The 11,783-nt window shown below is 32.9% G+C and overlaps 2 protein-coding genes across 3 annotated transcripts; one reads left to right on the top strand and one right to left on the bottom strand.

Annotated features, from left to right (window-relative positions):
- Nucleotides 1-6: 6 nt before the first annotated feature.
- On the top strand, nucleotides 7-4,862 carry LOC118746725 (NGFI-A-binding protein homolog). Its single transcript, XM_036480618.1, has 4 exons — nucleotides 7-231; nucleotides 3,610-3,704; nucleotides 3,873-3,951; nucleotides 4,134-4,862. The coding sequence occupies exons 1-4, from the start codon at nucleotides 82-84 to the stop codon at nucleotides 4,494-4,496; spliced, it is 687 nt and encodes a 228-aa protein (XP_036336511.1). The 5' UTR covers nucleotides 7-81; the 3' UTR covers nucleotides 4,497-4,862.
- Nucleotides 4,863-6,457: 1,595 nt separating this feature from the next.
- On the bottom strand, nucleotides 6,458-10,396 carry LOC118746724. Of its 2 annotated transcripts, none has more exons than XM_036480616.1 (7): nucleotides 10,112-10,396; nucleotides 8,689-8,794; nucleotides 7,967-8,624; nucleotides 7,681-7,888; nucleotides 7,191-7,618; nucleotides 6,895-7,119; nucleotides 6,458-6,833 (listed from the first exon to the last, which is right to left on the bottom strand). In XM_036480616.1, exons 1-7 carry the CDS (start codon nucleotides 10,273-10,275, stop codon nucleotides 6,571-6,573), a joined length of 2,052 nt encoding a protein of 683 aa, XP_036336509.1. In that variant the 5' UTR covers nucleotides 10,276-10,396; the 3' UTR covers nucleotides 6,458-6,570. The 2 variants fall into 2 exon arrangements, with proteins under 2 accessions (XP_036336509.1, XP_036336510.1); XM_036480617.1 differs by having other exon boundaries at nucleotides 8,689-8,783; nucleotides 10,112-10,192.
- Nucleotides 10,397-11,783: the final 1,387 nt, after the last annotated feature.

The following is an 11,783-nucleotide window of genomic DNA, read 5'->3' as shown; positions in this document are numbered from 1 at the left end:
CTAGCGCGTCAAATTGTTAAGGATGCCGGTTTTGGGCATTCGGCGAGTATAGCGCGTTATGGGGGCCTGTTACCGCAAGTAATGCAGGCACAGCAGGCGATGGCGCGTTCCGTTGCCGTCCTGGATTGTGAATCGAGTGATTCGATGGCGTCTGCGTCGGGTAAGCGTGCGCGTTTGGCCTCCACCGAGACAACGAGCGCGGTGACGCCTGCCGATTTGGGTCTGAGCCGGGTAAGCAAATAAAGTTCTGATAAGTAGATAAATTGCGCCAAGGCTGGCTGCATTGCAAACGCCTGCAATTAACTAATCCAGAATGCTTTTTTTTGCTTTTCAAATATGCTTTAGCTTCAGCTTACGGTGGCTCATACGAAGGAAAACGCTTGGGTCGAGAGTATTGGCAATGTACTCATATTTTCTTTATAATTAGGGGCTTTATTTCTGATGTAATTGAAAAATATTTTTTACCACACGGGACGGAAACAATATACAATTAATTTTTCTTGTGACCTAGGTGCCTTCTTTTGCCCTAAACTTTTTTCTTACAGTTTTCATCCCTCGTTTACTTGACTAAAGAAACTTATTCAATACCCTATACTTCTTCATCTTAAACCAAATGGTTCTTCTCTAAATACTTCGGCTCCAGAAAATGTTATATTCTCGTCGTTAAAACAATTAGACCAAATAGGTCAATATTCTTTTCTAGTTTTTGAGACAAGTTGCGATCGTCCAAAATTATATATATAAACACATATTAGAGAGGATTTATCTAGTCGCTAGTCGCTTTTTTATTAGCCTCAAACCTCATGCGGCGGAAATTCCTGGCAGAAAGGACCAAGGTTGGATGGAAAAATACCGTGGCTGCATTGGATGAAAATAGTCGGATCATTTCTTTTTATTTGTTGATTCTTAGCACTGGCTAAGAGCGGATGTATTTCGAAACAAATTTTTGTCAAAAGTACATCATCGTTGGATAGTTTTCAAACTATGGTATTGTGTTAAGGCGTGGCTAATTTGAAAACAGACTTTTCGTCAGGAGTAATCAATACCCAAATACTTTTTACCAGAGATGTAAAGTAATCCCTTTAATCAGAGATAGGAAAAATAAAGTAAGGGTCAGAATTTGTTTCAAAAACGCCCTATCACAGCTAAAAATATATTATAAATGTGCTGAGATAGGGCAATTTTGAATCGGCAGCTTATTCTTCTTCAATCAAATTCTGAAATAGGGCGCTCTTCAATCAAATTCTGAAGTAGGGCGTTCTTGAAAAGTTTTCTAAGATAGGGCATTTTCGAACTGGCTGCGGATATAGGTCGATCTTCCACTTAGGTATCGATATCCTCAAAATAAAAAACAACGTCTAAAATTTAAACTCGATGAATTTGTTCAAAACTAGAATTATTTTGCATCGAGTTTAGTTGATTTTTAACCGATTTCTAAAAGAGGAGGAGGTTATCAGTTCGTCGGAATATATTTTTTTTTTGTTTATGTATGTTACCGCATAACTTTGGACCACGTCGACCGATTTCGATAATCGGAAAGGTAGTGTCTCAGAGGTGGTACTCTACTCTGGTTTAGTTCCGACCGTTGGATCATGAAATATATATATATATTTTTTTTTAAGTCGGTTGTTTTTCCTAAAAATTGTTTGTTTCCTGTAGTTCTTTGTAAACATATATTTTTTAATTGCAATACATACCTATGTATGTATGTGCATTAGCAATGATATTTTTATCACAGACTCAAGAAAATGATTACAGTATTAACAAAAGGTATTAAAAAAATAGTTGTTACTAAACTAAAATTATTTTAAATTAAGTAATTAGATTGCAATAGCACGAGGTTATAGTTACAATTGTTTTGTTACACTTCTAGAATAACTATTTTAAAATGTACTATTTATGTGTTTATTTTATTTTATTCTTGTATTTATTTTTATGTTATTACTTTATTTTATTGTGTTTCAGTTCTTCTTCTTTTCATTTTCTTTATTATATTTAAAAACTTTTTGTATGTCGTTTTTTATTTAAAATTTTTTACTTGACTCAATTTTTCGTTATTTGTTATTTATGATTTATTACGTTTTTTGTTTAAGTTATTATAGTTTCATTATTTAAAAAAAATTTATTCAACTGCTTTTGTTTCTTTATTTTATTTAGTTTAGTTTTACTTTATTTAAATTCGTCCAAAAAAATTTTAATTTCTGTTTTGATTTAATATGAATAATATATTTTTTTTTGTTATTTTATTTTATTTCATTTTGTTTTATATCGTTTTGATTCTATTTTATTTTGTCTTATACTATTTTTATTCCATTTATTTAAAACATATTTTTTTATTTGTTTCATTTTAAGTTCTTTTTTTGTATTTTTTTTACTTTTACTATACATATTATTATTTTTTATATTATTTAAAAAAAATAGTTTTACTGCTTCGTCCAATAAATTTTTTTTCATTTCTTGTTTTGATGTAATATAATTTATTTTTTTTTGTCATTTTGATTTATAATATTTTTATTGGCAACCGCTGTGGTGTAATGGTAAGCAGTGCGCGCTTCCACTGTGTAGGGCCTGGGTTGAAGCACTGATCAAAGCAACATCGCTAAAAAAATTTTGAAAAAAAGTTCTTTCCTAGTAGCGGTCTACCCTCGGCAAGCAATGGCAACCTCCGAGTGTATTTCTGCCATGAAAAAAACAGTCTCTCATAAAAAAAAATACAATCGCCGTTCAGAGTCGGCGTAAAACTGAGACCTACAGTTTTACCCCCTTTATGTGGCGGCCAAATATCTTTATCCTGTATTTATTTTATTTATATTAATAAATGATTAAGTTTTTAAATGTTTTTTTTTTTTTTAATTTTTATTTTATTTTACTTTTACAATACAAATTTTTTATTTTTCTTTCATTTTTTAACTTCCTTATTTTTTATAAAATTAAATATATGGTTTGTTTAAAATTAATTTTTTTTTATCTCTTTTTCCTTATTTCTTTTTTAATCGTTTTATTTCAAATTTATTTTATTTTATTTCGCCTTATTTAATTTAATTTATTTCTTTATTGAGTAAATTTATTTTTTAATATTTTTATTTCATTTACTATTCAAATTTTTCTCTTTATTTTTTGTTTGTTTTAATTCACTTTACAATTATTTTTTATTTGATTTAATTTTTATTTTCTTATTTTATTTGTTAATTTCATTTATTATTTTAAATTTATTTTATTTTTCATTTTTCTTTCGGTAGTTTTGCAAATTTTTAGTAACTTATATAAATTATAGTAATTAGTTTAACTTGAAATTTATTTAATTTATATTGTGGATAATGGTTGCTTTCTGTTATGCGTTTGTTGATTTATTTATATATTTTATGTAAGTACATAGTTACATTTGAACAACTCACTGCCTAACAAGCGAGTTTTTTTAAGTTCCATCGCTTCATAAATAGTATAGATATTAATTTAAAAATATTGCATAAAAATTACGAATAAATTTGCGCTTAAAACAAACCAAAAAAAAAACGTTGTTTACTTATTTGCTTTGCTATCAAATCGTTTGAGCTTGCCATTATCACATTTGCTGTTCACAAACATTAATTCAATTCCCCAAATTTAAAGGACTCAACAACTGAGGATTCGCGTTATAATCTCTTCGCTATGTATCAGAAATTTGCCAAACCACCATTCGATCTAACGGATATTAGCAAATTTAAGTGAGTATTTCTCTAGGTTCCCCACTCTCCATATTTACTGTATTTGATACTCGTAATAAGCCTGTTGTCGTACTCCAGGATTTATCCTCCTGACTAAATCAGACCATTTCTGACTATCTACTGGGCTACTGAAACAAACTAAATAACATTTCCGTTCTTTATTTGTAGCCTCAGCAAGTCCGAATATGATGACAATGATAACGATTCGCGCCTTTCATTCAGCAATTCCAGTTCACCTTCCATGCCAGTAAGTATTTCTCAAGTATTTCACCCACAAACTTTTTTTGTAAATTAACTTATGCATTGCTCACTAGTATATCGAATGCATACTGTGATTGCATATAATTTCTATTCACACTCACTTAAAGCCTTCACAGTTTTTTTTTTTTAATCTCACATTTCGTCTTTTTCCCCACCTTATTTTTATAGCCCAGCTCCCTTGAAAATGAGCGCGACCTATCCGATTCGATGAAGTTCAAAAGTCTAACCTCTTTTGCTGCCAACGTCATAACCACCACAGCTGTTCATAGTGGGCAGGAGCTGTTAGATAGCCCAGATCACACGAAACCTTCACCCAATCATCAACAACGCAATCAAGCAAAGCTTTTGGGCTGTCCCACCACCGAATCCACCACTGTTGGTTTGCATAACAATTCACCACTAGGTGGCGTACAAGTTATCTCGGCAGCTGGCGGTCACATCATTGCTGTGGCGAATCCAGCGCTGGCACTGAGTCCAACACTCAATGAGGCGCTGAGTCTGAAACGTGAAGCGAATTCACCGGAATTGTAAAACCTATGAGAAAGGAAGGAGGAGGGAGCGTTTGAAAATTGGGTTGGGAAGTAATGGACTCAAGCGCGATTAAATATTTCACAGTTCAAAACTTAAGTACATACATAGATTTTTAGTTTTAATTTGTTCGTTATGAAATGAAAACAAAGAAAGATAAATATTATGAAATCGTGCAATTTATGTAGAGTAAGTAATTTATTAGATTACATACTTATGTACATATAGTTATACGGTAAATAGAAAAACTTAAAAAAATATAAACAATTGATTTGCACATTTTTAAACTAACAGCAGGAACCACAATGAAACTGCCTTTTATGTGTACAGTTAAATAAGGAAATAAATGTTGAAAATCATTCACTATAATTTTAAATAATTTCATTGAAAAGAAAAATGGAAAATCCAAATTCAAATACATACAAAAATAGTGTGTGTTTGGAAAAATCGGACCACTACAAGATATAGCTAATTGTTCAGATATGAGATTTTCCGATATAAATCTTTCATTTATGCAGATAGGAACATGAAATTTCGGAATCCAGAGAGACTTCGCAGTGAAAATGACAAAAAACCGTCTTTTTGACACTTTGAGGTTAGGATATCTCAGAATCCTGACGTGTCAGAGCCAGATTTGACTCGGCTGGTAAAAACAATTTTACATTTGTCGAACTGTGTAATAGATGCATTCTTTTGCAACCGAGCTAATGCATGCTAAAAAACAACACAAACTCGGCTATTTATCCGCGACCTGAAGGGTAGTGTTGTTAAGTTTCAAAAACTGCTCTATTATGAATTTTTAATGAGAAAGTGGAGAGGGAATCTTTGTTTCCTTATATACATGACCACGGCCGATGTGGTGTAGTGGTTGGAAGTGCGCGCTTCCATTCCGCAGGACGTGGTCAAACCAACATCGCAAAAAAATATAGCGAAGGGCGATTGTATTTTTATGAGAAGTATTTTTTATGGCAGAAATACACTCGGATGTTTGCCATTGCCTGCCGAGGGGCGACCGCTGTTCAGAAGAAAGCTTGTGTAACGACATCAAGGTGCACGCCACAAATCGGAGGAGGAAGCTCGGCCAAACACTAACATATGTGTAAGCGCCAATCGATTATTATTATTATTTTTATTATTAGGGTGGTCCTTAAATGTAGGAAGCAAATTTTTACATCAGATTTCCTAATGCTCAACCCCTACGTCGATGCTACTATAGTCGAGGATATCACAGGATTTTGGTTCCGATTGGAGACGGTTAAGGCGTGTCGCACAGGGGGCGAAGTTCAGATTCCTCTATGGGGATTCAAAAAATTAAAATGAATTTTTTTCACCTAATACCCAAAATCAATACTACTTTAGACGAAGATATCACAAATTTTGGCCCGATTGGAGTCGGATAAGACGTGTCTCACAGGGGTCAAACTTCAGATTATCCTATGAAAACGTCTTAAACGATTGCAATCGGGTATAAAAATTTGTATGTAATATCTGCTATCGTGGTATTACCGATTGAGGGGGTGAGACTGAAAAAAGTCGTTCGTTTGATTTTTTATACCTTCATACATAGATGATTTTTACCAAAAAAAAAAAAAATATTTACTTATACCATACATACATATGCATTTGTAGTATCCTAGATTCCATACGGAGCAACTAAACTCAATCTTTTCTCGACTCTATTTGGCTGTAACGCTCGCGACTACTGAGTTTAGCGAATATATGTAGAACCCATTCGTTCCTCATCGACCAAATCTGTACTAGATTCATGGCATAGCAAATCTAAGTATTCGAAGTAGTTTGTAGATTTTGCAGTTCCGCATGAGCGTAGGGCACATTTTTCTCCCATACATAGTGCTAGAAATGAGTGAAACGGCATTTCAACTAAACGCCGTATAGTGGCAAAATTTTTTATATTTACATACATATTACGTATGTATATAAATAATTTATTATATGTATACAAATTTCAACAAAAAAAAAAGGAAAGCAAAAAATTAAATTCAATATGCATACATAGTATGATATACAAATCAACATTACACGTATGTATATTACAAATACAACGCAAAAACAAAAATTAATTCAAATTATTCACCCTAATAAGAGCTAATCTCTCAAAATTCTTGTCGCTCAAGTTTTCTCCGCTAGTCGCGTCCACCATCTCCCTAAAAGCAAATAACCGTTCAACGGGAGCAGAAGACGTTATTGCGGTATTGCATTTGAGGAAAACATCTTTAACTAACGAGTAGTTTTGCAGCGAGTTCAGAGACGTAGATTTATCCAGTAAATATGTTTCGAACTGCTGCCGAGCACCATCTCGTTGAAGGTTGTTGTAATCAGCTAATATAAGGGAAAATAAAGTAGAAAAAAAATTATTGCTTTGAATTAATTTCTTACTCACGTTTGGTATCTCCGAAATCCAAAAATGAGTTTGTCATATCAAGTGCTGGTAATTCTGATGATGTTTCCGTATAATCGCAGCAGTGTGCCGAATACTTAAGGAACCAGTCTTTTAATAGTTCAGCACTGAGTTGTGGTGCCGTTCGCTGCAATACGGGTAAGAATCTTAATTTCAGTGCTGGACACGTCATCGTTGCGACAATGGCTACCTCCGACTCTTTGTCGCCTTAAAAGGTATACTTTATTAGTAAGTACTTAATTATGTATACCTACATACTAAAATAATTCTATAATTACCTTCAAAGTAGGTTTTGAATCTTTTCGTCAAACAATTTATCATTTCGCCACATATTGGAGATAGTGCGCTCAGCTCATTGGTTTCTTGTAGTCTACCCAATTTAACCTTCAGAGACATAAGCGCAGCAATAAAATTTCCGAAGTACATATTTTCTTCATTTTGTAAAAAGTCAATGGCACTGGCTATAGGCTCCATCAACTTTGCATAGCTCTCCAAATATTCGATGTCTGGCGGTGTGAACTTTGCAATATTTAGTGCTGTACATAGAATCGATAATTTGTCTTTATGTGCCAATAGATTCTGCACGCTTTCAAATAAAGAATTCCAACATGTGACTCTTGGAGTCTTTAGTGATGAGGACAATAATATGCCTTGTCTTAACGTTGCCGATTTTGGGCGTGCACATTTTTGCCATATATTGTAGCAGCTGAGAAAAAAATCAAATTTATTAAAATACTAAATACTAGCAGCTTGTGTACAAATTTTTACCGCATGAATGCCTGCTTGTGTCGCGAATACAACTTTTTACTTTGTTTAATGATGTTTAGAAAATCAGTAGAGGACAATAGATTTAGTGTGTGACTGGCACACCTAAAATATTGTGGCAGTTCTAATGGTGTGTCGACAAACTTAACTCGCCCCTCTTCAACGAAAGACTCTTCTGCTGAATCACTACTACTGTCAATACTTTCTTCCGCTACATATTAAAAAAAAAAAGTAGTAAATCATAAGTTTTTATGAGAAACTTTACAAAAATGTATGACTTCAAAATTACCTGTTAGACCATATTCTTTGAAAGCTTTACAAAAGTTTGCACCATTGTCTGTTATAGTCAACTGCAACTTATTATCTTCCAAATTGAATTCTTCATGGATAGAGGCAATCAGCTGCGCAATCCTATCATAGGTAGGGCTGCCTTTAAAACGGCGACAAGCCAAAGCTATATGGCTGCGTTTGAAAGTAGTTGGGCATAGCCAATGGCAGGTATATCCAAGAAATGATATCTCGCCAACTGACCAAACATCCACAGTTGTACAATAATATTGCACTGTGTTCAATAAATCTTTCGTTTCTGCTAACCACTGCAAATGTTTTTCTTCTAAAATATCTGCCATTACGCGCCTGCTTTTGAACTCTGTCTGTAAGCCTTTGAATAGATTTTTAAATTCAGGTTTTTCCACGGTACTCAACGGACTATAGGTCGCGGCTAGAAACATCAAAACTCTTTCGTCGAAATCGTTAGTCTTTTTCGGCTTGTTTTCCATTTCAATTTTTTTCCTTTGCTCATATTGTTTGAACTCATTTTCATGGTATAGGCGCAAATGTCTTATAAAGTTTGAGGAGACACCCAACGAACCTTTAATTTTTTGCGGACAAATTCTACATTGCACTAGTATTCCTTCCATTCTCCTCAAGTACTCCGTTTCATCTCTCTACATACATATGTAAATAAAGATAAGAAAACAAAAGATGCAATTCAAAATTTTGCCAACCTACCTTTTGAATAACGCTAAAAAATCCATTTTCAAAGAGAATGCGGTTGACTCCCTTAACGTTTAATTTTTGTAATGTTCCAGTTGCTTGCTCGTCTTCTTCATAGCGTCTATTTGTGTTTTAAGAATTCAAAAAAGTCTGTATATGACCAGACATGGGCATAGTGCACTAAATCTCAAGTACCACTAACATTGCAAATAGTGGAGCTTATTGTTTTCTTATCCCACTAAAGTATGGTGGGACTAAGTTTCTTTCACTGCACTGAGAAAAAAAGGAAACCGTATCCTCATTGATTCAAGGCAAAACACATATGATTTTGCGCCAATTTTACTTTAACCCGCTCAGGCCCGTGTGAATATATTTAAAAAACTTATGATTTACTTAAGTGGTAAATTGTGGTTCATCAAGGATTAGATAAATATTATAAAATAATATCTCCTAAAATGTTCATTAATATCAATTAAAGTGTTTTTTTTCCAAAAAAAGTTTTTTTTTTAAGATTAATTTTTCTTCAAAATAATTTTTTTCCAATAAAATTTATTTAAGTATTGTATTTCGCCCTTGATATTATTAATTTTTTTTTATTTCTGATAAGATATCAAAACAACTATTTATTTTCCCAAAAATTTTTAATTTGTTTATATATGTATTTTTCACCTAACAACAAGGTTTTCTTAATTTACATATATTTGAATTTTCTTTTTTAAATTTGTTAAATCACTGTTTTTCCGAACTTATAATTTTTACCGAAAACTATTTATTTTCCCAAAAATTTTCAATTTGTTTATATATGTATTTTTCACCTAACAACAATGTTTACTTAATTTACGTATATTTGAATTTTTTTCTTAAAAAATTTGTTAAACCACTGTTTTCATAAAAAATTCTACTCAAAAAAACTTTCTCAAATATTTTAAAAGTATTTTCCAATTTTGAAAAAATCTTTTTCTAAAATTTCATGATAAAAATACTCAGCTAAATGAATTTGAGGCACATTTAAAACAAAGAAAATATACATATATGAAACTACTTAAAACTTTTGGGAATTATATTTCCCATGTTCCTTAAATCGTTAAACTGGGCCCATGGCATGCGCGATAGAATGATTTTACGTTTCGAATCGAATCGAAGAAAATTACAGCTGTTTTCTCCCCAATACAATTTAAATCGACGAAGCGCACTTGCTATCGAATTCCGTGGTCTAAAAATCAAATTTGGATTCGAGTTGCGTTCGATATCGAATCGGCGATTCGGCCCCAGATCTAAAAACAACAGTGGTAGAGAGCAGAGTGATTTGTCAACTAATAAATGCATGTTCATGAAATCAACCAGCTCCACTATCGCTACCGCAGTGGTAGTTAAAAGCGCAGTGCACTCAAGGATTAGTGCACTAAGCCCATGTCTGTATATGACAGTAGTTTCTTACCCAATATCCAATGTCGCACTTCTTGGAAATTTTGCTGGTATATATTCCACACTGTTTCCCTTCCGTTTTATTGAAATACAAGATGTGATATTTTTTGATTCTTTTACACTAAAAGTGGGATCCGCCACACCGCCATCCTCGACAACGGAATTAAAATCGAACATTTTATTTTTTAAACAGCGCACGGCAAACAAAAATTACTAACCACACTTTTTGGTCGCACGTTTTCCTTATTTGTCAAAATTGCTCTAACCAACTGCATCACATCAGCAGGTAAAGTTAATAAAGTTATAGCGAAGCTCTTATGCCCTACACCGCTACTAAGTAGTAAGTATGTAGTGCAAATCTACCACGGTATGCATTTGGCTGTAGCTTATTCTGTAACTACATACGAACACTAGCTTTTAAAGTAGGGTACAACCAAAAGTGCATCTTATGCGTTGATGCGTACATTACAAAAACAACAATGCATTACTAATGCGCAAGCCTAGAAGTATGCACCCTTTAGTGCAATACATATTAATATTCCATTATAACTAGGGAAAATAACTACTCAGAATATTTAGTGGAAGAAAATTTTTTGAAGCACTAGTTTTTATTTAGTGGAAGCTTTTTACCTCCAAAACCAGTAAGCTTGTAGTTGAAAGTTTATTTTACAATCACTAGAAGCAAACTCTCCTTCGATTTGTGGTGTGATCCGCCTTCACGCTGTCACACAAAGTGGAGGGAAATACAACTTTACGCCGGCTCACAGTGGTTTAAAACTGGAGTTTACTGTTCATAATACTCCACAACCTTCATTTTTCAAACCAATTTGATGAGTTTTTTTATGAAATCCTATAAATTTTTGTAAAAGAGCTGTAGAGCCCGATTTTGGAATTTTTATTTGTTTTTATTAAATTTGGTAGTACAAAGTGCATAAAGAGTAGCAAATTTGAGGAAAATCGACTCCTAGTTGAAAACCCCTAACACCAAAACGAAAAAATTCACAAGAAAAATTTTAAATGCTATAAAGAACTTTTTACCAAAATTAAAAAAAATATATATTTTTTTTTAATTTTTAGAAAAGTTTTAGGTATGCAGTTTTATAGCTCTATTAATTTTGGTATCATAAATTGCTAAGCACATGCATCGATTTTTCATAATTATTTTTTTACCTAACAGACATTCCATATAAAAAAACACTTTGAGCACACTTTATATGGAAGAAAATGCCTGGCACAGTGATGAAAAGAATATTTTAAATGAATGAGATTTCCTAGCCGCTTGAAACTCTGCATTGCACGATATAAAAAAATCGTTGAACAGTGCAGTATTAATATCTAAAAATTTTCAAAAAAAAAAAAATGTCTTTTTTTCTGCACTTTGCACTAAAAACATCTATATATATAAAATTCAAATTATGTATGTACCTATAGACACACTTGGCTCCTAAACGAATAAGCCGATCGTAACCAAATTTTACACACGCACTGGATATCTTCCAGGGATGGTCACAGGGTAAAAAATATTTTGATATATAAAGGGGGCGTGGCACCTCCCATACAAATGGAATTTTTCATTGTCCTTATCTCTGGAAGTATTTATGTTAGACCACTGAAATTTGGTGAGGGGTTATATGAGATCGATCCCTACCACCTCCAAAAAAACTGGGGATAACGAAAAAGGGGGC

The sequence above is a fragment of the Rhagoletis pomonella genome, unplaced genomic scaffold, assembly GCF_013731165.1.
Source record: "Rhagoletis pomonella isolate Grant_MI unplaced genomic scaffold, Rhpom_1.0 Rhpom_scaffold_00011, whole genome shotgun sequence".
Lineage (NCBI taxonomy): Eukaryota > Metazoa > Arthropoda > Insecta > Diptera > Tephritidae > Rhagoletis > Rhagoletis pomonella.
This window is presented reverse-complemented; position numbering and strand designations above follow the sequence as displayed.

Excerpts from the sequence above, each read along its gene's own strand:
- LOC118746724 (XM_036480616.1), bottom strand. The coding sequence starts at position 10,275 with ATGTTCGATTTTAATTCCGTTGTCGAGGATGGCGGTGTGGCGGATCCC. Across the intron at positions 7,120-7,190 it reads ATTCAAAACCTACTTTGAAG|GCGACAAAGAGTCGGAGGTA; the intron begins GTAATTATAGAA and ends ATACCTTTTAAG. Across the intron at positions 6,834-6,894 it reads GGATTTCGGAGATACCAAAC|CTGATTACAACAACCTTCAA; the intron begins GTGAGTAAGAAA and ends CCCTTATATTAG.
- LOC118746725 (XM_036480618.1), top strand. The coding sequence starts at position 82 with ATGCAGGCACAGCAGGCGATGGCGCGTTCCGTTGCCGTCCTGGATTGT. Across the intron at positions 232-3,609 it reads CCGATTTGGGTCTGAGCCGG|GACTCAACAACTGAGGATTC; the intron begins GTAAGCAAATAA and ends CCAAATTTAAAG. Across the intron at positions 3,705-3,872 it reads ACGGATATTAGCAAATTTAA|CCTCAGCAAGTCCGAATATG; the intron begins GTGAGTATTTCT and ends CTTTATTTGTAG.